The sequence below is a fragment of the Euphorbia lathyris genome, chromosome 3, assembly GCF_963576675.1.
Source record: "Euphorbia lathyris chromosome 3, ddEupLath1.1, whole genome shotgun sequence".
Classification (NCBI taxonomy): Eukaryota; Viridiplantae; Streptophyta; class Magnoliopsida; order Malpighiales; family Euphorbiaceae; genus Euphorbia; species Euphorbia lathyris.
Window position 1 is genome coordinate 53,649,136 of NC_088912.1, and position 23,189 is coordinate 53,672,324.

The following is a 23,189-nucleotide window of genomic DNA, read 5'->3' on the forward strand; positions in this document are numbered from 1 at the left end:
AATACAATGTAATGGGATTTACAATGTCAGGCACCACACCAAGTTCTGTAATGAACTTTCTTATCCAAACCGCTTCTTTTGCTGCTTCCGCAGGTGCGATATACTCTGACTCGGTCGTAGAGAACGCTACGCTTCCCTGCTTGAAACTCTTCCAACTGACCGCGCCCCCATTCAAGATAAACAGGTATCCTGATTGGGATTTAAAATCATTCTCATCTTTGAGATGACTTGCGTCTAAAAATCCTTCTATTTTCAGATCACCTTCTTCGTACACTAGGAACATATCTTTAGTTCTTCTCAAGTACTTAAGAATGTTCTTGAGGGCAATCCAATGCTCGTCTCCCGGATTTCCTTGGTAACGACTCGTTACAGATAACGCGAACGCTACGTCAGGTCTAGTGCATAGCATAACATACATAATCGAACCGATTGCGCTGGCGTACGGGACTACAGCCATGCGTCTTTTGTCATCATCGGTTTTAGGACATTGATGATTGTTTAACTTTACTCCATGTAGCATGGGTAAGTTACCTCGTTTCGATTCAATCATGCTAAACCGATTTAACACCTTTTCAATGTATGTAGCCTGTGAAAGACCAAGCAGTCTTCTCGAACTATCTCTGTAGATCTTTATACCAAGTATATAAGCTGCTTCACCAAGGTCTTTCATTGAGAAGTTACCAGATAACCATACTTTTACCGACTGTAGTAGAGCAATGTCATTTCCCATTAATAATATATCGTCCACATATAGTATGAGAAACGCTATAGAGCTCCCACTTGATTTCTTGTAAATGCAAGCTTCTTCGCAATTTTGTTCGAAACCAAATTGTTTTATGGTTTCGTCAAAACGCTTATTCCAGCTTCTTGATGCTTGCTTGAGTCCATAAATGGATCTCTGAAGTTTACAAACTTTATTTGCATCCTTTGATATGAAACCTTCAGGCTGCATCATATATACATCCTCAAGCAGGTTTCCGTTTAGGAAAGTTGTTTTCACATCCATTTGCCAAATCTCATAATCGAAATGAGCGGCAATTGCAAGCATGATTCTGATTGATTTGGACATAGCCACAGGAGAGAAAGTTTCGTCATAATCAATTCCTTGCTTCTGACGATATCCTTTCGCTACTAATATATGTTTCTCTTTTAGGCTCCAAGTCTTATGTGTGACCCATTAGGTTCTTATTGCTTCTAGCCGTATGCAACTATTAAATTAATTTTCTCAGAATTATATTTAATCTTTGCATAACGGAATGAGTACGCGAAATGTGATTAGCAAATCCGAAACATTCCCCCAGAGCTATAAGAAGACAGGTTGATTTTGTCGTTGACCTTTCCGTATTAGTTACAGTATAATTCGATCCTTTATCAACTACATCCTTGAACTGAATCTTATGACTATGGATAATGTCAAGTCACATATAGTGAGACGTTCGTTTTACTTGTACAGGCCGAGTTAACTCCAATTAGATAGGTTAAGTGAAATCTGCATTTCAAGTCTTAAGCTATCACCTTGCAAGGATTTAGAGTCAAGTCTTCCACAAGCGATCTTTGGACGTATCTCCCATTTATCGGGAGTGACAAATGCTCAATCCAATGTATAATTATCCTGCAATTACTTCCTATGATACCCAACGTCTGCCGTTCACACCCCAGAGTCATCTCTGTTATGGATCGTGTTACAACAGGATCAAAGCATCACATTCCATAATCCAGAATCACCAATTAACATTCCTTTGAGTCTGAGGATTACTTATACCTAATAATACCACTGAGATGAACAGGTGACAAGGATGAATCTACCCATCCTGTTATCTCAAGTCGGGTCCCCAATCCTAATGAACTCCCTTTCATTGGATCCACGTAACTGTCCAGATATCTGCATATCTGAAGCTTGTGAGATCAGCTTTCTGTCTCGACAGAAGACATTGTTACATGCAAGTCTCAGTAGTGATATGTCAATCCTAAACATATTACTTGACTTGGGGTGGTTTTAAGTTTGTTAGTTTATTATAAAGTTTCGTCTCACTTCATGCTTGTATGAACACTTTATAATCACTTTAAACAAACTTAGGGATTTCCTTTTATTAGACTTTATTTAGTTCTTAAAAGACGTTGCCTTTATATAGTTATGAAACCATATCTCATTAAAACAAATGATATAAAGAACACTTCATTTACATTAAGTTTATATCCTAGAACAATTGTTTATAGGACACTAAACCCCAACACGAGAGAGATGGGTTGTCTAACAATCTTATGTCTTCTGAAATTTTACCAAAAATGGAAAGTCTTCTGTTGACTTTCACGTGAGCTTCTGCTTCTGGATTCTGGGCTGTTTCGCCTTGGGGCTTTAAGTTTATTGAGGCCTTTTCACTTGTGTATATTGCTTCAAATATATTTCAATCACTTTAACAAACTTGTTAGCAATAACAACACATTAATTCAGGATCTAATTCCTTAAATCATTATTTTTTCCATAATAAAAAAACTTCACCAAAATTGGGTTTAAACAATCTCCCCTATTTTGATGATGACAAAAATGTGCAAAGGAAGGAATAGACTTTACTTACTCCCCCAGAATTGATGAACTTACTCAGCTTCTAGATACTCCCCCATAAGGGTTGAGCTACTGAATTTTGCTAAGGATGAAATAGAGGGTTAAATAGTTCAATAGCAAAATTGGTTCAGAGCTAATCAATAGATAATGATATGGTGTATAATGAAGAGTGGACCTCGAATTATTCTCAAAGGCCCACTAACCCATACTTTTGGGCCGGCCCATCTAGGGTCCCCAAAGGTATTTAGAAGAAACGGTAAGTATGATGGCTTCGGATCTCAATCACACGCTAAAGCCGTTTGGTACGAGAATTTAGGTTTCAGACCAATATGGTGATGACACGTGTATCCAAGCCAAGCTAAAATGTCTATAAATAGGAGCCAAGTTCATAGAGGAAGATACACAATTCTAGATACTAATACTCATTTACATTCTCCCTAAGCTTTGTATTCACATACTAACTTAGACATCAGAGAGGGTTTGCCGATCACTGGCCCCTTGTCTAACTATTTACTATCTTCAAAACGCTTCAAAAGATCATCACTTCATCTTTCTTCAACCTTAGACTGGAAAAAAGCCTTCATCCTCAATTCTACCGTCTTCGATCAACTCGTAAGTTCTCTCTTCTTTTGAATTTGATTTTCATGGCACCTAGAGCTGCAACCAAGAAGATACACAACCCTAAAGCTTCCACCCACATCCAGAATCCTCCGTTAGAAGATGAGGAAGTCAATAAACCCAAGAAGATAAATGCTAGGGTTCCTAACCATCCTTCATCTCTTACTCAGAAGGATTTGGTAGATCTTAGGAAGCAATACAGTTAGCTTAATTTGATGACTCTATCTCTCCCAGGCCCAAGTGAAAGAGCTCATCTTCCTTAATCCGAGCTGAAATTAGGAACCTTTTCTCAGAGTTTGGAATGGGAAATGACCTTTCCTTTTTCTGAAGGTGTCGATTCGGTTTTGCAAGAGTTCAACATTAGCCCTTGCCAAATTACCCCAAATGCATGGCTAGAATTGTTAAGTTTCAATGAAATATGCATAGATCTGGGTCTTGATCTTACTGGTCCATTCTTTCGGTTTTACTGGAAACCGATGAAGAAAGAAGACGAGGATATGATATATTGGAAATACAGCACCAAACATAGGGGGTTTATTAAAGACAAAGTCCAGATCCATAAGTATTTCAAGCCGAAGTAGTTCTGGATGGAACCAAACGCTATGAATCCCAATAACCCCTTGCTGTTTTGCTCATCAACTATAATTAGTTGGTGGTATTGTTGTTGCAAGGGATTGTTGCTCGATGAATTCCTTTTTCGATTACTTTTGTGCATATCGTGTCTTTATCCTTCAAATTCATTTACTAAGTTTGCTCAAGAAAGACTATCTTGCTAAGTTATATTCGGATGGTTTTTTTAGTTGTGAGATAATTGAGCTTGACAATCAACTTAGTCTCTACATTCATAATATGAGATTAAGAGTCCATTTGGTTTATCTGTTGTTTGATATTTGTTGTTTGCTGTTGGAAAAGCATGGATTCCATGTTGTTAGAAAAAGTTACTTTTCATATATAAAATGTGCAAACAATAGTTTGATAACCAATCACCTAAAACTCTTATTTTTATTATGAAAAAGCAAACATGATGAAAATATAGAATAATTAACACTCCCCAAATGGAGCAATCTATGATCTTCGTACTATTGACAAGCTTGCAAAAAAGATGGTGGAGAAGCAATATCACACTTTTGATAGATTTACGCAACCAGATGGAAAATGATTATCTAACAAATTGTTTAACAAATTTACACAACCGGATGGAAAATGATTATCTGACAAACTGTTTGTTGTATTGAAGATAAAATTCTAGGCAATGCCATCTTCCAAAATAAGTGACTTCATTTTTTACACTCCGAAATAAGTTTTTATAATTTCTGTAATCATATTGGAAATAAAGAGAAAAAAACTTCAAACCATTAAAAATGCAATTTTCGAAAACAAATGAAAAAAACAATGTGCTATTAATGAAATATAAAATTCAAAATTGAGGAGGTTCTTCTATTCTACCCTATTTAGAGGTGGCAAAAGTAAACACGATCCGATTACACGACATGAATTGACATGCAATTTTAGTGTTTGAATTTAGCTTAATAGTGTTAATATATTAAATTTTTATAAATACATTACATAACCCCCTAACATGAAATTATCAGACTTTTTGATAGTTAGTGTTAACATATTAATCTAAAAATAATATAAAATATTTAAAAATAGTACCATATCTTCTTATATTTTTAAAAGTTATATTTAATATGTATACATAACAAAATTAAATGTAACCTGAAAACACGATACGAAATCAATACTAACCCAAACAGGTTAACATGATTGTGACACAGAAGTTTTTAGATTGGATTTCAATTTACTCTTTTTAACACGAACTCGAAAATTTTACACGAACTCGAAAATGACAAGGCACGAACACAGATAAGTAGAATTTTTTTTCTTTTCAGTTCCTCTATCCAATGGGATGGGCGAGGAATAGCATCTGCATTTCCCTACTCTTGAAAGTAATAGTCTGCTCCAACCCCAATTGGCTCGGCTTGATTTTGTCATCTACTTTTCTAATAATCAAGAGCTTAATGTAACCCAAAAAAAAAAAAAAAAACACTCAATTAGAATGATTAGAACCTCAACTCAAATACTTTTTGCAAATGTAAAAAGATAAGTCAGTCTGAAAGAGTATGACCCAAGGTGAGTATATAATTTCTGGAGAGAAACAACCGCAAGGAAGGAAGACTTGATGTTTTATAAGGGAAACAATAACTATCTTCAAAAATATATCAATCTGTACAAATTTATTATGTCACTTCGGAATTAGTGTGTATGATAACAAGTTCAAATAACAAATCTAATAACTGTTCACAAGTTTACACACAGCTGTTTTTCCAGTGCCTTTCTCCAGCCTCCTCAAAGAAATATCTCCTCTTCATTTTCCCACTGCATAGTCAGACAAGCACAAGTAAGAAATTTGCAATCTTTCAGGGAAAATAAAGCTATATCAACACAGCCTTTACCAAAATTGTCAAATCAATTCATTAATAACTAAATGATCCCAATATTTCCCAAGACTTAGATAGCCAAGTATACTAATAGTTTATCTTAAGAGATGCATTTGCAATAATCGCAGATGAAAATTACTAGTCCTCTACGATCAAGGTACCTAAGATTTTTTATTTTCAAATTATTTTTGTTGATAAAATTTCTAGGAATATGGTATAGAAATGTACAAGGCCAGGAAAAGCAAATTCAGGTATTTAGATGACAACAGCCAAAGATTCTGCAGATCCAACAAGGTTCCCAATCTGCATATGTGCCACTGGAGCAAGCATCTGTTTCTGCCTTTACTCCATGTGTACCAACTCAAACTACCTTAAAGCAAAACTTTGATTATTCCAATCAGGGGGCTCTAGTTGACTCTATGATTTCAGACCTTCGTTTAGATGCGGACCTTATCATCCTTATAAACAGCTGCCTACTGTGCTAGACTTACAGACGGAACAAGGCTAATCTTCATTGAAGAGTTGCTGCCTACCGTGCTAGAATGAAACAAGTGAAATAGTGACACAAATAATGTTGTAACATTCATGCCAATACCCTGATCGAAGTAACATTTTGATGCCATGATTATGGACGCATAGTCCAAGGAATGGCATTTTTTTATTAATAAAAGCTTTGATATCCCAAAATATTCTCCTACCCCTCAAAACATTCTCAAATAAATCCTGAAGAACATTAGAACTTTGGGAGAAATAACAAAAAGAAAATAAGTTCTAAATCCCCAGAAAATTGATCTGCATGACATTAAAAATTAGTAAACATCAGAAATTCTAATTCTGCTTCCAACTATTCAACGGAGAAATTGTATATGTATTACTTATCCTTTTTTCCATCAAAAGAAGACACATTTAAAGGAAATCATAATGAATATCTTACGGCATTACTTAAGACATGCTGCAATGCTTTTACTTAACTTAAAAACTCGACCAAAATAGAACAGTGTGAAATTACTGCACAACTCAAATGTGGCATAGTGCATTACTATTTCCAATGAAAGACAGAAAGGATAAGGAATGACACAGAAAGTGCTTTACTACTTCCAACGAAAGACAGAAAGGAAGAAGGAATGACATACAACAATTCACTTGGAATTAACAAGCAATCATATAAATCAACAGTTGGATTTTATTACTTCAAACTTCAAACTAAACAGCTTAATTGGCATCTTATTTAACCTTGGAGAACTAAAGAAAAGACCATTTAATCACCTATTTTTGTACCAAGGAATCTCATCTAGGAAAACTCTAAGCAGTCCTATCTTTCAGTAATGTTTACATACAGAAACTTCTACATGAATTTAGCACTATTACTAGTTGCTGCAGCCCAAACATCCCATTAAGTTAAAGCATTAGTGCCTACAGAATAAGTAGAAAAATATAAGTGCTTGCTTCTAAGGCATGACAACAAAATGTTATGCAACTATGAGCTAAACATGTGTTAATAACACTTAGAAAGATAGAATTAGGCAGTCTGCATACATACACAATAGTGCATTTATAATGACGCATAATCACCCACAAAAAAAAAATACATATACACATTTTTGTTCCTATGCACTTCAGGAACATCAATAACAAAGAAAGATATACGTGTCTAAGCAAAATTAACACCAAATATGTCGAACTGAAAAACTTCCAATTAGAAAACCCATTCAGCATAATGTTTCAAAACAGATATTCCAAAACTAATGACAAAATATGAACCATTTATAGAATTTAATTTCACACACTTCCAATAAAAACAACATTGTCATTATTGAGCAGAACATCCAAAAGCATCTGGCTACATTCCAGCACTATGTTATGAATATAATTTCCTTGTGGACGGAGAATATGGAGATTACAATTTTTAGATAAATAGATCAGGGACAGAAATGTAGGTAGTTTTAAAAACTCAAGCTCATTATTTACAAAAAGAATAAAGATAAAATATTTCCAAAGACAATGAAGACATCATTTTACGACGTTGTATAACATTTTCTCAATTATGGACATGATAAAAATCTTCAGTTCCTTTAAAACCCTCCCAATAAGTTCTTTTAAGTTCTGACTCTTGAATATCCATCAATTCTCTTGCAAGCAATGCAAATCAAAAGCCCTTTACTAACATGAAGCTAGTTTTTCAAACGAAAAAGACAAACTGGGAAGGCTTTTTGTACTACAAAATCAATGGCACAGATAATGCCTTAAACAATTAAGATTTGCGTACACATTTACTCTCTTTTGTCTGACTATTTCCAAATCATTGATGTAATATTATCATATGTTCGGTCCTTTAATCACTCAAAATTCAATGAAAACAAAAAACTAAAGAATAAAAACCTAACAAAAGTAACCAAATACTTACAATCTTCAATCAAAACCTTAACCGCTACTTTGGCCACCAGCCCCACCATCACCGCCAGACCCTTGTCTCCCAAATGGCCATGGGAGCGAAATGCTAAACCGCCTCTCGACCCGGTTCTCCCCACCATCACTTCCTGCAGCACTGCTCCCTTGACTCCCCTGGGCCCCACGTACACGATTCTCATAATCAGAATCATCAGTAGGCAACTCATGGCGGCAAACTGGGCATGAATTATGCAATTCGAGCCATGGCAATATGCAATCGTGGTGATATACATGCTTACAGGGCATTTGCTTCGCCTCAGTTCCTTTCTCGAACTCATCTTTGCAAACAGCACATTGATTCAACTCCGAATTCAACAACTCGTTGGTGATTTTGATCGTAGGCAAAGCGTCAATAGCCGACTTTGATGCTGGAGGTGTACCATAACGGTTTGGATCGTTCTCGGCCAGCTGTTGTATCAGTTGCTCTAGACCAGGCCCGACGAAGTAATCCCCAAGATTCGGTGGCAGACGAAGCCCAGGCTCGGATGCGTTGTTCTCAAAGACCAATTGGATGCGAGCTCCATTAGACTCGAGGTTCTGAATATGATTTCGAAGAAACTGCATGGGATTGAATGCGTCGGTATCAGAAGAACCAGTACGGGAGTTTGCGAAGAAATTAGGGTTTTGAAAGTCAATGGTTGTGGAGGACGAAAAGAGAAGAGGCAAGAGAGTGGATATAGGATCCGGGAATGCAAAAAAAGGGTCGGACATGGGATTGGAGTTCTGATTTGGGTTTTGAAAATTAAAATTAGGGTTAGGGTTTTCGTATTCTTCGAGGAAGCCCTCATTACAGTGAGGGCAATAAGGGTCGGAGGAGGCAGAGACCGTAATGGTGACGGTGCGATTGCATTGATAACAGAAGAACATTTTGTCTCCGGAGTGATCGGAGGCGGGAGCTCCGGCGAATGACATGATAAAGCTGATGTAGAGAGAAAAATGACGGCTTTTCAGTTGTTAGATAGAGGATGGAACGAAAGGAAACAAAGTAATAAGTTATTACTTTTTTTTTTAGATAAACATACGATCAAATTTTCTGTTTGTATATGTTTTCATTCTTACCTTTTTCTTTAACCTTTTATTTATAGCATTCGGTTCTTAATTAATTTAGTTAGGCTTTCAGACATGGGCTGGGCCGGCCCTTTATGAGAGTTTTTTTTTTCTTTTTCTGATGAAGCCCTTGTGAGAGTTTTTTTTTTGGTTTACAAGGAAGGCTCAAGCCCAGAAGAGAAGAGAATAGAATAGAGGGGAGGAAAGAAAACAAGTTAGACCTAAACACGGATGATTCTGCTAAGAGTCGAACCCTGACAGTCTTCACTGAGGATTCCCTAGAGGTCTGCAGGAGGAGTATCAAATTCATGAAACTTTATGTGACAAGAACCTGCGAAGTTCGTCAGCCAGTCCCTTGTGAGAGTTAACTAAAGGGTCAAATACATGAATATCATAATTAAGTATAAAATTACAATTAAGTCATATCATCAAACTTAATTCTTAATATGTCATTATTCTCTACATATTATGATTTTACACCATAATTTAAAAAATCTAGACTCCAATTCATAAATCATAAACCCTAGAAAATATATTATAGAGTTATAATTTATAAATTCTAATCCTTAAAATATATTAAAAGTACTGATTTTACTAGTTTGACATAATCCAAAATTATGACTTGACATAATTGTAAATAGTTTTTGAAAGGTTAATGAGATTTAATATTGGGAAAATTACACAGAAATTCATCTTTTAAAATTACTTACAACTATGTTAGGGTTAATATATCATTTGTCCCCTGAACTTGTCCAAAATGGCTGATTGGTCTCCTAAATTTTCAAAGTGTCTCGATAGCCCCTGAACTTGAATAAAATGTTCAGTTGACCCCCTGAACTTGCGTAAAATGTAATCAATTAATCATTCGGTTGTAAAAAAGTAAGTCAAATGCGAAAGATATGTTACACGTGTCTTAGAATGTTATTACATACTTCATAAAATAGATTAAAACATGTTAAAAAAGAATTTCTTACTTATTCAACTATAAAACATTTTCTTCTCTAATATTATAATCGCATACCCCGATCTTAGTCGTTTTACTTTTTTAAGATGTATGTAACATATCTTCCGCATTTAACTTATTTTTTTTTTACAACCGGGTGATTAATTGATTATATTTTACGCAAGTTCAGATGGCTAACTGAACATGTTGTGCAAGTTCAGGGGGCTATCGAGACCCTTTAAAAGTTCAGGGAGCCAATCAACCATTTTGGACAAGTTCAGGGGACAAATGATGTATTAAGCTTTTAAATTATGTCAAACTAGTAAAATCAGTACTTTTAATATATTTTAAAGTCTAGAATATATTTTTTAGGATTTGTGATTTATGAATTGGACTCTAGATTTCTTAAATTATGGTGTAAAATCATAATATATAGAGAATAATAATATATTAAGAATTAAATTTGGTGTTATGACTTAATTGTAATTTTGTACTTAATTATGATATTAAAATGTATTTGACCTTTTAATATTTTACTCTTATTACCTTCAAACTTTAACTTTCAAAATAAAAATTAATAAAAGTAATAAAAATTTTATTAAAAGCTAACCTTTTAACTCTCATTTATATTACATAAATTTATAGGTTAACTTTTAACCTTTATTTTCATTCATCGTTTCCGTTTCTAATGCAACAGAGATTTTGTAATTTCTCCCAAGATGTGAAGTTTCAAATGTTTCGATCAAATTCAAAATTTATAACTAATTATAATTAATTTACTATTAATTACAATTGAAATTGATGAATAATTAATTTTTTTTGCTAATTACTATTAATTGTAATTCAAATTTATAATTAATTTAGTATTTGCAATTGACTGTTTTTTTTACTTTTTCTTTTGTTTTTATATTTCATATTCCATTTCTGTTTCAGGTTTAAGGTTTTACCTATTTAAAAACTTATTTTTATTGTAAGAATGAGCCATTAATTAATGAAATTGTGATCTTTTGCATTATCAAAATTCCTGACAATTTTGAAGGTTACTAATTGGAATATTCGTGTGTCAAATCAACTATTAGCAATGAAACTGTTTTTATTCCGTTATGTCACTTTTCGTTCCATTGGCTCTCCAAACTCCCGGTGAAATGCTAAATCACCGGTCATATTTTTCTCTTCCAGCATCGTCTCCAATATCAATCTTCGATCCAAAAGTCGATCTCGAATAAAAATTCTTATATGTAGAAAACGAATCAAAATTTTCCAATTATGGCTTCATTAACTCAAATTCAAAAGATTTAAACAAAATAAATAAATAAAACTAATAGGAAGAAGACTGAATTGGAATATTCAAAGATGTTTGGTGATTATTTCGCAAGAAAATCAAAGGAAATGGTGTTGCGTTGCCTGGGTAGTAGATCCCATCTTTGGTCAACTTGAGTATTGTATTGACTTGTGCTCGATGTTTCATTCTCCACAATAAACCACTTTCAAAACCATCACTTAATTGATGATGTTCTTTAAATTCTTATTTATTTCGTCGAATTCTAATCTATAACTACTTTAATTCCCCTGCCCGTCAATAAATTGGCCACCATGCCTCACCCTTTTGTTAACTTGTTCAATGTTTGTGAGTTGGGGTTTGGACTAGTAACCTTAATTGGTGATTTTATTACTAATCAAAATTAAAATTGGAGAAGATGAAAGTCTAGAAATATGCTTATGGTCATTTGGTAGTGAAGGAATAAAACCCAATTAAAGAATCAAAGCAATTTGTTGATTGGTAGCGAGGTCGATACTATAGTCCACTTTAGCTTGTTACATATGGTGAAAACAGAAAAATGATAGAAACGTTTAAGGAGAAAAAGGATATTGTGAAAGGAACGAGGATGTTTGCAGAAAATGGAAACAAAGAGAGAGAGAGAGAGAGAGAGAGAGAGAGAGAGAGAGTGGGGTGAAGTTTTAAAGTTACGAGGGAATAAAAGATAAAACACAAAATTATCTTTTACCATTTGACCAAACTTGTCACGTCATTGTTTTGTAACGGTATTAATACTTTTTACTTCTTTTGCTAACGAAATTAACCTCGACGTACTTGTTTGTCAAATTTTAAAATACAAGACCATGTTTAAAAATGGCAAAAACAATAGATTTATTTTTGTTTTTTTCTCATGTATTTATGCAGATAATATACATATTATTTAACTCATTATCGGTTGAATCTGCATAATCAAACTAAATTGCTCTAAACTTTTTAGGTAAGTAGCGGCGTTCACCTAGTTATAGTTATCATTAGATCTAGACTTATTAAAATCTCATTTTAATATTCTAATAAGACTAAATCTAATAGTGACTAAAGTGAACACCACAATTTAAGTAATATCATCTTTTAATTAAAGTATAGTGCATATATTAGATTTTGAACTTAAAGTCACTAAAGTGAGTTGATATTTGTAGTGTCCATTTGGTTTTGTTTTCTAAAATTATTTTTGGCTTTACAATCCCAAATAATATATAAAAACTGTTTGGTAAAAATTAAAAACAATTAATTTAGCATAAAATCAACTAATACATCAACGGGCATTAATCACTTAAATCAATCTTTATATTTACATATATAATCAATGCCCCTTCTTAATATAAAAAAATTAAAAAATTTAAGTTCTCAAATTTCCTTTTTTCTATCAATTCCTTTTAAGGTTTTTGAAGGTTTATGACATTTTCAAATACAAATATGATAACAATTCAATGTTATCCTTCTAATCCGGATTAAAGATTTAGTTTTGAAGAATTAAATCAGACTGGATGTCTAGAGGATCATATCCTTGTATCCGATTCGAATCTTAAGTTTTCATGATCTATACGTGTTCAAGTACTATTTTATAAAGAATATGTGATTATATTACTTCTTCACTAAGGAACTCTCGCGCTGATGTGACAAGATCCTTCTAGAATAAGAAGACATAAACCTTAGAATGCTCTGATTGGGAATATGAGCTCAATTATAAATAAACCTCCTTACGTTTAAGGTATGATGACTCTTTTTTTTAATCTTTCTTTACATTCAAACTTTTACATATACATTTCTTGAAAAAAGTATTGACTTATGTATTAGTGAGTATCCTATCAACTATCAGTTTCTTATTTTTGTTTCGCAGGTTTAAGGTGGATTCGAATTACAAGTTATAAATGGGTCAACATGATTAATCGTAAAAGTCACGGGTTAACTCGTCAACCTGTGATAAAATGTTTAACCCATTTAACTTAACTGTAAATAATATAATTATATTGCACTTTGTTGAATTTTTATTTGTTTTGTTAAATTTTAGCTTGCTTGGTTGAAGTTTTTTTTAATTATATGCTTAATTAAAGTAGTGATTTAAGTGTTAGAATATTTTGAATTTAAGTATTAGAGTATTTTGAATTTGGTTTGTATGTTTGAACTTTATGTTTCTTTGGATTTTGATTTTGATTTTTAGATTTAGATTGTAAAAGGGTAAGATGAGTTTTTCAACCATTTTAGTTGATTTTATTATATAATAGGTTGAATGGGTCAAATGAGTCATGTTACTTTTTATATATTTTTTATTCATTTAGTTAATTGGATTAAACGAGTCAACATGTGTTAACTTGTTTAATAAGTGGGTCGTGTCGTGGCAACTCGTTTAATAAACGGGTCGTGTCAAGATTGACCCTTAAAGGATCACTAGAGTACAACAACATGACCCACTTATGATACGTCAACCTATTTGGCAACCTATTGTGTGCGGCCAAAGACTCACGAGTTCCAAAATTATTCGATATGTTGCTTTTGAGGGTCGATAAGTGTTCATCATAAAAAACTATTGCTTATTATTTTCGAAGAGTCCAATGAACATATGATAGAGTTCAATGCTATACTCGTGAAGGACTGTCTCACGTAGTTTGATATAAATGAACACTTTGAAACAATTGGTTTCGAAAAGACAGAGTCGCCAGTTGGTTCCATCCAACCAGGAAAGAATCGGTAAAGCGAATCATATTGTTATTATGCTACCTTCTAGAGACTGGGTTCATAGAAAATCACTTACTTAACTAATTGGTAAATGATTTTCCTATAATTTCTAAGTTGATTTAAATTCATATATTTTTACATGTTAAGGCAATATGCAAAGTACTTGTGGGACCTTACGAAATATTTTCGATAAAAGTATAAATTAAAGATGTCAAATATCCCACCAATATGGGTTATTTAAATATTTGAATAGTTTGATAAATAAATTTGACGGTCCCAATAATGCTAGAATATATCCTAAAGGGGTGAATAGGATATATGTATAAATAAAAATTATTTTAATTGAAATAAAAATATTAGTATGAATAATCATTTTATATCAAAAAGTATTAAGCCTTTAAAGACAAGTTTTACAAGAGATGCGCAAATTAGTGATTGTAAAACTTATGAAACAATTTAAGTATAGTTGACAGTAAATAGAAATTTCTCTAACTGAAAATTATTATCAGATTTGCTTAAATAGTAAAAAGAGAAAGGATAGAGAAATTGTGATACATTTGAAGTTTTCTGCTTCTTGATTACCTCATAGAAAGGTAGACGCCTTCTAGCTGAGCAGGATATGAACCTTCCTAGGGCAATCTTCAACTTTTGGATTTTCCTTACATTTTGTGGAGCTTTCATCTCTAACACTGCCTTTACCTTGTCTAGATTTGTGCCTACCCCTTTCTGACTGATGACGTAGCCCAGGAAGTTTCCTGAAGTAGCCCCGAATGTGCATTTTTCTAGGTTAAGCTTCACATTATATTGTTGGAGTATCTGGGATTTCACCGATATCCTCTGCATGTTTTTCCATAGAGATGCTTTTGATAATCACATCATCCACGTATACTGAGAAATTATTCCCTTTTTTCAAAATTCGATTCATCATTCTCTAATGCGTTGCTCCTGCATTTTTCAACCTAAAAGGCATAACTTCGAAACAGTACTTTGCTTGATGAGTGACGAATGAAGTTTTGATCTAGTCTGATGGTTCCATCCGAATTTGGTGATAGCTGGATTTGACATCCGTGAAAGAATATACCTTATATCTGGCGGTTTCGTCTGCCAGGATATCGATGCAAGATAGCAGGTAGTTGTCTTTTGGGCAGGCCTTGTTCAGATTAGTGAAGTCTACGCACATCTGGTAGGATCCGTCTGCCTTTTTTTATAAGGACCACATTGGCTAACCGCTGAGTGTATACTACCTCTTCAATAACATCTGCTTTTTTCAATTTTGCTATCTCTTCTTTGATGGCTTTCTGTCTCGTAGGTTCGTGGTTCTGTCTCTTCTGTGCAACGGGTGTCGCATATTTGCCATATTCAGCTTATGAGTGATGACATCCAGGCTTACCCGTGTTAAGATATCATTTTCCCATCCAAAAACACCTTCACATTTAACTAACACTCTAGTGATTGCCTCTTTCACCTCGGGTTTTAATCCTTTGGCGATCTTCACTTTCTTTCCATCAGCTATTAGAAGTAGTTCTATCTCATCAAGAGCATTAATAATTGGTTCATCTTCTTCTCCTTCTTTAGCCTGAGGGTGTATTGATAGTGAAGTGGAGTACGTATTTTGTGCCATCTTCTAATTCCCTTTTATTATAACTCTCCATTTGTTAATGGGGATGTACATTTCTAGGTGTCGGATGGAAATCAGGGCTACTGATTCTGAAAGGAAGGGCCTTCCTAAAATGAAATTGTATGCCAATTGTCCATCCATGATAAAGAATTCTGAGTCTCCCTTCCAATTCTAGTCATCATCATCAATTTCACATTCCAACGTCACTTGGCCCTTGGTCTGAATTGTATGACCTGTTACCCCCAAGATATCCACTATCGTGTCTCCGCTCGTATTAGGTCAATTTTCAGTTTGGCGAACGCTCCTTTAGTGATCACATTCCACGAACTACCAGTATTAATCATGACCCATTTTATGTCCCATCCTTTCATGGTCATTGCGATCACTAGTGCATCCACATGCGGAGGAATAACGGGTCCAGCCTCAGCAAATGGTCGATTGAGTGACACTTTATCAAACGCGGATGTCTTAGTGATGCGTGTTTTACGTATATGTGCATGTGAAGGCAAGTGTACTTTAGTCGGATGGGGATGTACATTTCTAGGTGTTAGATGGAAATCAGGGCTACTGATTCTGAAAGGAAGGGCCTTCCTAAAATGACATTGTATGCCAATTGTCCATCCATGATAAAGAATTCCGGGTCTCCCTTCCAATTCTAGTCATCATCATCAATTTCACATTCCAACGTCACTTGGCCCTTGGTCTGAATTGTATGACCTGTTACCCCCAAGATATCCACTATCGTGTCTCCACTCGTATTAGGTCAATTTTCAATTTGGCGAACGCTCCTCTAGTGATCACATTACACGAACTACCAGTATTAATCATGACCCATTTCATGTCCCATCCTTTCATGGTCATTGCGATCACTAGTGCATCCACATGCGGAGGAATAACGGGTCCAGCCTCAGCAAATGGTCGATTGAGTGACACTTTATCAAAGGTGGATGTCTTAGTGATGCGCGTTTTACGTATATGTGCATGTGAAGGCAAGTGTACTTTAGTCATGTATCAACTAATAAAGTGAAAGTAGAGTATCGTTCCCACGAGGATGGTGATTATAAGTACTAATCTTTTTCTTACTATCTATTATTTAAACAATCGAAAGGTAAAGTTTGTTGGACAATCAAGTTAAGACTTAATTAAAAAGTGAGATTAAAATTGTACAAAATTAGATGAGAGAATACTTATAATGAAAGAAACTAAGGCTTCTAGCTTCACTTAACCTCTTTGCTTGGTAATAACACTTAACACTTTTTAAGTTGTTTTATCCTTTTTAAGATGTCGATTTTTCTTATTAACTAATAGTTCTCAAGATTGGTTCTAAACTCTCGACTAATTACTTTCCCTTGGTCCGACTCAAGTAATTAATCAAGAGAATCATTAAGTTTTATTAATCTAAACCTTTTTAACCTACTTTACCTTGGTCCGACTAAAGTGATTACTTAAGATTCAAGAAAAACCGCTCGAGTAATTAGTTCTAAACTTTCGTAATTACTCTCCCTTGGTCCAGCTCAAGTAATTAATCCAAAGAAGTATTAAGTTTTCTTAATTCCAAACTTTCGATTTATTACTTTTCCTTGGTCCGGTTCAAGTAATAAATCTAAGCTTTGTAATAAGATTCATGAAAAACCTTGGAAAACCAATAAGCCACACTAAACGGTCATTAGGTCCAACTTATGAATTTCAATTAATCAATTTAATCACAGTCAATATAAATGATTAATTATATTTAAGTAGGAAGTTGGCCAATCTCCTACAAGGATTAAGAATCATAAGTGAGTTCTCAAAAAGGATAAACATAGCTTAAAAATGTTAAACGTAATTATCACATAATTAAGGTTAAGATCCTCTTTTACCCTTAGTTAAGGGGGTTTTAGCCCATGCTTAGATAAAAACACACCTTAGAAAGATAGATAATGGAGTTCATAGTAATAAAAGAGATTAAAGTTTAAAAGAAACCGTAATGACGATTGCCGAACGAACTTCTTCGGTAACTTGAAACTTACTTTTATTGGATGAACTTTTGCACAAACAACACTTTAAGAACAATAACAAAAATTACAACAACAAAAAGAACTGACTTTTGAAGAGAAAAATCAGCAAAATAACATTATAAAGGGAGGAATTAAGCCTAAGCTTGGTGTGTCTTCAAATGGCACCCAATGTCTCCTTTTATAGTAAAGTGACACACATAATTCCAAAGACCAAGTCTCCTTATGGCCTCCCACTCCCTAATTTTCTGAATTCAGCCTTTAAGAAAGGATGGTGGAAGACTTTGACAATTTAGGAGTTGAAATGTGGAAAGGTGGGAAAGGAATCATAGGCTCCAACATGTTTATCAATTTGGATAATTTTCTGGGCCTGATACACTTCGAATTTGGATATGATTGTTATTATTCACTTGTTCATCTTTCTCTTAGCTTTCCAACGCATTTTGAATCGCCTCAATCCGAGTTCGTATGAGGGAGATACATTGAAAATACGAAAATGTGTCAAATCTGTCCTAGTGTATACAATTGGACTTTTATCTTACAAAAACCATTATTAAAATGGTACAAAATAACTAGTAATTAAATACTAAACTACTATAAATTACGACGATAACAGCACCCCCAAACTTAAGTTTTGCTTGTCCTCAAACAAAGAAAAGCTGAAAACAAAATTTATCGCCGAATAAGTTAACGTAAGGATAGAAATTATTTTAATAAAAAATGAGCAAAAATTCTATATTCAAATCTCGGACTATTTCTTTGGATAAAATGATTTGTTTTTTTACACTCTTATTTTCCAAACGGACATTTTTCATTGTGTTGAATAAAATTGAACCAATTTAAACACATCGCATGGAAGTCACTTTACGCTCAAGTGTTTAGGGCATTAATTTTTTCGCTCAAATCCGATAAAAACACTAACTATTAAAAATTTGTATGGTCATCCAAATCCTTACCAAACGTGACCGACTATAAACACGATCAAAAGGTCTTTAATGGGTTGTAATGTTGGTTGAAGGTAAAGGTATGGAGAAGGGGAGATTTTGTGGATAAATAAATTCACGGGTAATTATTTGATAGATTCACAAAAGAGATTTTGTCTTTTAACAATTTAGAATTTTTGTAACGGAAATCTCTTTTTTATATATATATATATATATATATATATATGATACCATATATTTTTTTTATTTTTTTTTTGTACTTTTCTTTTTTTTTCTTTATATATATATATATCAATATGAATTTTATTTATATATATATAGAAAGTATGAAATATACGAAAATAAAGAGATATAACCGCTATATATCGGTATAAGTATTTGTCTGAATTTTGTATCCACTGTGAATCATCATCTCAAGCATATTGGTTATTAATTACCCGTAAATTTAGGGGGAACAAAAATGATATTTATGAAGAGAATGCGGTTTGTAACGTGGTGAAATGAATAGAATGTCTAGGCTCAAAGGGGTGAACGACGAAGAATGTGTTTAAGGTGTGTTACTATTTTGAGTTCGAAATGTGAGGGTAAAACAAGGAAGGCCTTAATCATATCGTGTTTTGAACTAGATGCGTGAGGTTTTAATCGGTATTTGATGCAAATTCTCAAGTTTCGTGTAATTATGGAACACTCGTAAGGGAAAAAATAAAGCATTAGCGAATGTCTTTTAAATTTGGCTCAAAAACTCACTTTGAAAATGGTAATGTGCCAATTAACTCAATTTTATTCCACAAAATGTAAATGTCGATTTGTTAAATACTGAGTGTAATGAAAAAAAAATTATGTGTTCAAAATAGTCCAAAATTGTTTACAAAATTTAAGATTTTCAAATAAAATTTCATCCTATCAAAATTTAACATTTATTCCACACAAAATTTTGTTTGATTTCTTAGTTTGACTAAAGCAAAACTTTAGAATGGGGGGTTTTATTCAAAATTTTTTTAAAAAAAACATTTATTTAAAAGCTAAATAAAGATAGTAAAACTAAAAGTGCAAAATAACACAAAATTAAAATTAAACGTACGTCACACGCTTGTATTTACGAAACAAAAGTACGAAAATAACAATTACTAAAAATAAAAATAACGTACTATCATTTACTCTCATTCCCCATTATTGTAGCATTTAGTCACGAAATGCGAAAAATGACATTATTAAAGAAAAAAGTAAATGATTTTTTTTATTGAAACTACATTATTTATATATTTTTTCATTTTAAATTTATTTAATGAAAATAAAAAAAATTACTAAAATGAAAATTTTACGGGATAGAACATTGGGTCGTTTCCCAATAAATGAAAAAATGAATAGGAAAAGAAAAAGGGAGAAAGAAAAAGAAAAAGAAATAGAAAGAAATAGAAAAAAGGAAATAAAAAAAGAAAAAGAAAAGTGGGGGAGGGGGGGAAGACTTGTCCAGAGAGTTAAAACTCTCTAGGCTACTCCATCTTACCGAGATGGATGATGACAACCCAAATTATTCTTGAATAAGGAATAAGGGAAAATTAATAGAAATAATGGCAAACCATTATTCCTTCTAAAAGAGATATTTATACATGATTAATGTAGAATTAATGATAATTAATGCATGGGAGAATATGCAAATAATGAGGAAAAGGAAGGAGTCTCTAGCATTATGCCACGCCACGTGGACCATGGCGAGATACGCCATAACGAGATACGCCCGATGAGAGCGAGTAGCGGAGACCCGCCATAGCTCTCAAGGAGAGCGTACATACGCCTTGACGGATCAAAGAATACGAAAAGGGATATTCATCTTACTGACAGAATATTATCCCAAGGACCAAAAGGGATATTCACCTTGAGAACGCCGCAAGAAGAACCGGATGACGGATCTCCACGGTTCAGCTCAGTGAGATCCGCTGGCGAACCTATGAGGCGAATCTCCTCTTTCACCTGATTCATCACAGTAACGGCTAACCGCCGACTCGGCCATAAAGACCATTAATGAGCTATCAATTAGCTAACCGCCAGGTTAAAGGTAACCAGTAACCGCCAGCTTAAAGGTAACCAGTAACCGCCATTAATGGAGCATTAATGGAGACCTTCTAGTTGTTGAAGGTTACGACTTCCTAGCTATATATAGCCTACATCCCTAGGCTATCAAGGTACACATTTACTTACCATTTGTCAATTCAGTTTGCTCTCTTGTTCTTCCTTACTGACTTTAGCATCGGAGCTTCCCCCCGTCGAACCCAACGACGCCCCCACAGGGACGGAAAACAATCAGAAATTCTCCACTAGTTATCAATGGAGCTGCACTATTTTTTTTTACTAAAAAATTGTACAAACTTGTGTAAGCATACATATATATATATATATATATATATATATATATTCTTTTTTATTTATTTTTATTTTGTAAATTTTTTATTATTTTATTATTAAATTTTATTATTATATATAAAGCTAAAAATATCTATTAATATGAATAATACTTGGAAATTAAAATAAGTAAAAAGTTAGAAATATCGGGTTGTCTTCCGACAAGCGCTAAATTTAAAGTCGTTTAGCTCAACTTATACTTCCCTTTTTTATGTGAACGCATGAAGTCGTATGAGGAATCCAAATTCTTTGATAAAAATCATGTAAATGCACATTGGATTATCAGATGGAAGATAACTAAATAAAATCCACGACATAAATTTAAAAAAATTATGTACGAGTTTCGATTTCTTCCTTTTTGACTCGTGTGACAAGTCATATAATACATAAAATTCTTGAGTCGGAGTGATCTCGAACTCTTCTATTGTAGATTTTTTTTACCAAAATTTTTAACTCCTCACTTTTGGTCGGACGGTCACTATTCTCCACTAATATTGGCTCCAAAGATTTATTGAGAAAATTATCATGTTGAGGCTCATCTAAGATAAATACTTCAATACGATCATCTGAATCAAACTCTCCAATTGATTTATCTGCAGTCAAATCAATTAGTAGATCTTGTTTAATGCAAATACCTCTTATTAAAGTGTAGTGAACTATCATGTTGGTTTTCTTTTGAAGAAATAAAATCAATCATTAGTTCCTCAATAGTCTTTGTTGAAACACATTTTCACAATGATTTTGATTTGACAAAACTATTCAAATTAGAATTAAATCCCTATGATAAAATATTCCAACACATTAAATTCAAATGCTTTGATTTATTTGTTACTAATGTGTTTGTTCAAGTGTTTTGAGTATTTAATTCACAAGTGTTGGAAGACATTAAGACCAAAGTCCAAAGTCCATTAAGCAAAGTCAAGGCCCAAGACGGATCAAAGCTTGTTGGAACAACTCAGCCCAGCAAGAAGAAGGATCCAGCAGACTGGATATCTCTTTCACAACGAAGCTGCTGACCACGTAGTTCTACATACATATTCGCATTTCTCCTTATCGCTTATTAATTGAATAATATAGATGGTTTGTTTTACCTTTAAACCTTTCATATATACACTATACATTTATCAAATAATTTATATGCATAATTATAATCGTGTATAGAAAGTTTTGTTTTCAAACAATTAACCGAACTCCTATGATAAAGAACTCTTTTTACCGAACTAAATCGACTCAAGGTCTAATGGACCTTTTTACAAAAGAATCCAATTTAAACGTCCGATTCATACGAATCAAACTATAAAACGCCTAACATGACTATCTTTTACTAATCGGATCCTTTTACCACACCGAATTTGACTCAACTCTAACACGACTCTTCTTGCCAAACGAATCATTTTTACTAAACGAATCACTTAAGTCTACTATGATTACTATTCAAGGAATAGCTCAAAATATAAAACGAATTCTAGCAAACAGAATAATTTTATCAAACGGAATAACTCACGTTTAATACGAATAACCTGAAATTACCCAGAATCAGAAGGAGACCGCTGTGATAGAAACTCCATCTTCCTCCAATTCGCCCTCCTCTCTCTTTATGTATATTATACATCCCTAGTTATAAAGGTTTATTTCATGATATTTTAGGAGAAATTACCATGTGTCATGGTTATATTCAATTAGACAAATGTGTTTTGACAAAGTAATGCCATGATTTTACCACTTTTCACAACACATACTTAACCATCTAATCCCACTCACACTTATATATGTGTATAAATAATTAAAATTTGGAACTCTCCACTCATGACACGTTGAAGAAAATAAGGCCACCTTTAATTTCATAATGACACCTTGACAACACATATTACATCTATTTATATATATAGATAAAATTATAAATTTAAAAAAATCAATTTGAAGAGCTTTATATGTAGACCTGGCCATGGGTCCGGGTACCCGCCCGGCCCGCCCAGGCATGTGTCTCTTGGGCCGGGCTTGGACAATGAAATTTATTCTTAGAACCAGCCCGGCCCAGACCCGCCAAAGCCCGCCTATTTTTTGGACGGGCTTGGGACATATAAAAATATCACGGGCCGGCCCAGCCCGGCCCGCCTTATTAATATTAATTAAAAAATTTATATATTTATAATTAAATATTTATTTTAAGTATAAATTTGAT

At 33.5% G+C, this 23,189-nt stretch overlaps 1 protein-coding gene across 1 annotated transcript; it reads right to left on the minus strand.

Annotated features, from left to right (window-relative positions):
- Positions 1-5,366: 5,366 nt before the first annotated feature.
- LOC136223031 (E3 ubiquitin-protein ligase RING1) lies at positions 5,367-9,117 on the minus strand. Its single transcript, XM_066010812.1, has 2 exons — positions 8,027-9,117; positions 5,367-5,560 (listed from the first exon to the last, which is right to left on the minus strand). Exon 1 carries the CDS (start codon positions 8,980-8,982, stop codon positions 8,044-8,046), a length of 939 nt encoding a protein of 312 aa, XP_065866884.1. The 5' UTR covers positions 8,983-9,117; the 3' UTR covers positions 5,367-5,560; positions 8,027-8,043.
- Between the last annotated feature and the right edge of the window lie 14,072 nt (positions 9,118-23,189).

Excerpts from the sequence above, each read along its gene's own strand:
- LOC136223031 (XM_066010812.1), bottom strand. The coding sequence starts at position 8,982 with ATGTCATTCGCCGGAGCTCCCGCCTCCGATCACTCCGGAGACAAAATG.